The sequence below is a fragment of the Cynoglossus semilaevis genome, chromosome 4 (assembly GCF_000523025.1).
Source record: "Cynoglossus semilaevis isolate Cse_v1.0 chromosome 4, Cse_v1.0, whole genome shotgun sequence".
NCBI lineage: Eukaryota > Metazoa > Chordata > Actinopteri > Pleuronectiformes > Cynoglossidae > Cynoglossus > Cynoglossus semilaevis.
Window position 1 is genome coordinate 9,485,725 of NC_024310.1, and position 3,370 is coordinate 9,489,094.

Consider the following 3,370-nt stretch of genomic DNA (forward strand, 5'->3'; position numbering starts at 1 on the left):
GTTACGATGGTGATGGGCTTAGGAAGCATCTCCTTTCTGCTGTTGGATGACGACTCACTTCCTGTGTGGGACTAGGAGAGGCTACACGTCATATAACAATTTTAAAATCCCCATTTCTCTGCAGACCTGAAAAAAAATATATGATACTCACAGCTTGTCCATCGTCCTCGGTGTCGGCTTCTTCTGGTGTGGAGGATGAGGGAGAGTCAGATCCTTGTGAAATGTTAGTAGAGTGAAAGAATTTAGTTTTGGTCAGGCGGCTTTAAAGAGCCAATCATGTACAGCGATGTAAGTCTACCTCGGTCCAGCTTGTCAATGACAGTTTGCAGCCCTTTCTCAAAGGAGATGGCATCTGCAGGACTCTGGAATGTAAGGCCAAACTTACGGTCCTCTACTCGCCAGTGATGGAAGATGGGGTTCACCTTGTTGTACACCAACCCCCTCTGTACAGCACACTCTAACACTGGCTGGAGACACAAACAGCAGCCCCACAGACATGAAATAGTTAATTGACCATCCTCCGAGAGTTGAAGCCCACCCTCTCACCCATTCCCCACACAATGCATGCATCTACGATTTCACGTGATGTTGAGGAACAACGTGGCACACACTCACTGCTCGATCTCGCAAGCGTTCTCCACGTATGATGTATTCTCTTCGCCCCCTGCCATCATGAGTGCGCCCTTTACATATGACCACATGACTGAGGCCTCCGCCTCCCAGAGGCACCCAACCGCCACTGGAGTCATCACGTGTCATCACCACTGCACGAACACGCACACTGTCAGGGAAACAGAAAATGAGCAGAGTTACACAACAATGATGAAAAACATACCAACGTGTACAGTCAAATATGAACAGACACTTTGTCAAAAGAAATTACTATAAAGTAATTTATATTAAAATCAAGAATCTGCACGTGACATAATGACAGAAATATATACAGTACTTTAGTGTCATAATTGGACCAGACCTTTAGTATTTTATTTATTTTATACTACTAAATCCTCAAGTAAACTGAAGCATGTTGAAAGCGCTGTTCACCACTTGTGTAAATACTAGGGATGTCCAATAATATCGGCTGATTAGCATATTTTGTATTATCGGTAAGAATCGTTTTTGGTTTTTCCTCCGATAATAAAACCCGGTAAGGCAATGCCTGTGTTTTGCCAAATTATGTGTGCTCTAAAAATAGTGCAATGCCTCAGCGACAGACCAGTCGGATGCCTCAATGCTCTAAAGAATTTTTACTCACTCCCTCTCCCATACCTGTAACCTGCTAACTCTTTCATAATGTAGCGGAGCGGTAGAATGAGACAGAGGTAACTTGTATTTTATCAGAAAGCTCACCTGTAGTCAACACTGTTGTCAGCCACAACGCACGCCAAACCGCTCTGAGCACAACTTTACCAGCACCAAACAAGCCAGCAGGCTCCAACACAAGGAACACAACACACTGCGCATGTGAGCTACAACATGGCGCGTTCAAGGCACCCAAGAATCGTCAGAAAAATTAGAACATATAGATAAACATTTATTTCCCAACCATCACAATAACAAATGAACACAGAACACTCTTAACGCTAAACAAGCCTCTAGTCACTAGATGGCAGCATTGCAGCTCATTTATTAATCTCTATTGATAATCAGGGGATCGTATGCAGAATGGTGCCAGCAACTCTACAATGGTTTGTACGGATACATAAATACATATTACCAGGCACTCAATAGTATTTTAATTCTGCCCCTTGGGGAGGCAGAAAATAATTATAAAACACACTGTTTAAACTTTCACCACTGCCCCACTATATCGGTATCAGATGATATCGGGATCGGAAATTAAGTGTTTGGACAATATCGGATAAAGTCAAAAAGTTAATATCGGACATCTTTAGCAAGAACTGATCATTTTTATCAGAAAAATAAAACTCATGTAACTGTGGAGGAATGATCAAATGAGTGTTTGAAGATGATGATGATGATTGATTTGACTGCATCGTCTTCTCAGGTAACACTCTCACGACCATCCAGGTTTTTCTGACGCAGTTCAACAGCAGATTTACACTAAAATGGCAGTGGGTCATTATTGTGTTGCAAGAGCTGTAACAGTTAGCATGGGTTTTTTTTATTAGGTTAATTAAGTTATTTTCAATTATTTCACCTTTACCCCACTTGGGACACAGCTAAAGAAAAACTATCACGGTACTGTCAGCTAACAGTAATGGAGATGTAAGTATTAAGATTTGGTTTTAAAGGCTTTGTTACTGAGGGGATATTTTTGTTGAGTCTAATCATTTACAGAAATATCTGGTTTATTAACACATAATAATAAGGAATCCCAGCCCAACCCCAATCTGCTGTTAACAGTCCATGTTCTTTAAGACAACACTCCTTGTGATTGTGATCCCTCATGATTGGCCAAAATGAAATGGAAACACCTTCTGTGGTCAGGTGACTCCACATTATTGTTGCATTTTAGATGTACCGCAGCTGAAACATAGCATACAAAGTACTAACCAATAATGAAAGGCGTTGCCTGATTAGTCATGACATGGTGGGTCAACATGTACATGTAAAAAGGATTGATGTGGAGGCAGATTTGAAATATTACAGATGAGAAACTTCATAGACTTTTCATCAGAACAATCCTGGGCCTCAAGCTACACCAAAAACAATACTCTAGTCTGCTGACTGGCCGGTCTGCAGTTCAAATCTGTGTTCTGTAGCAATAGCGTAGCAAACCACAAACAAGACTCAGACAAAAATGACGACACAGTGTTAGGCAGTCAAACACAACCTGGACTTAACAAACAAGAGACAAGACAACAACAAAGTGTAGTGAAAATAAAGTAATGAATTCTAAACTGGTGGGTGACTGTGACCCTGACATAACTTTTTGAATAGCGATGTAGGTAATGAAAGCGGAAAATGAATCTTCTCTATTCCTGGAACATAACAGCTCAGTTGCATTTTCAATTTGAACATTTTAACAGTATTTATAAGACAAAGACAAACTTCTCTGAATAGGAGGGTTTGGAGAACTTGTCACTGAAGTTTGTGTTTTTGAGTCTTTCTGTACGGACACAGTCCCTGAGCATAAAGAGTTCTAGTTCTGTCTCATATGACTAAATGATATGCTATTTCAGTTTATATATCACCTTTTCTGGGTTGACATTAGCAGTTAGCAAGGTGTTCAAGAAAATAAATAATTGTTTAAGGCAATAATGACCATACACGAGTACGAGATGGAGATTCAGCACTGCACAGGTACAAGGAGAAGCTGAGAAGCTTGGAAAGGAGAGAGAAGATGGAAAGGAAGGGCTAAAGGAGTCAGTGTTTCCCAGAAAGATGCATCAATGAAGGCAACCAT

The 3,370-nt window shown here is 40.8% G+C and overlaps 1 protein-coding gene across 4 annotated transcripts in view; it reads right to left on the reverse strand.

Annotated features, from left to right (window-relative positions):
• Positions 1-3,370, reverse strand: part of spred3 (sprouty related EVH1 domain containing 3) — an 11,820-nt gene that overhangs the window by 5,688 nt on the left and 2,762 nt on the right. For 3 of the 4 annotated variants that reach the window (XM_025054850.1, XM_017032286.2, XM_025054849.1), the window contains 4 exons: positions 616-781; positions 299-467; positions 152-213; positions 1-71 (listed from right to left, as the gene is read on the reverse strand). The exon at positions 1-71 is cut by the window's left edge and continues 79 nt beyond it. In XM_025054850.1, the coding sequence (XP_024910618.1) occupies positions 1-71; positions 152-213; positions 299-467; positions 616-759 (446 nt within the window). In that variant the 5' untranslated portion in view covers positions 760-781. Of the gene's footprint in view, positions 72-151; positions 214-298; positions 468-615; positions 782-1,350; positions 3,347-3,370 lie in introns of those variants that run through there. The other variant, XM_025054851.1, reaches the window with a different exon arrangement.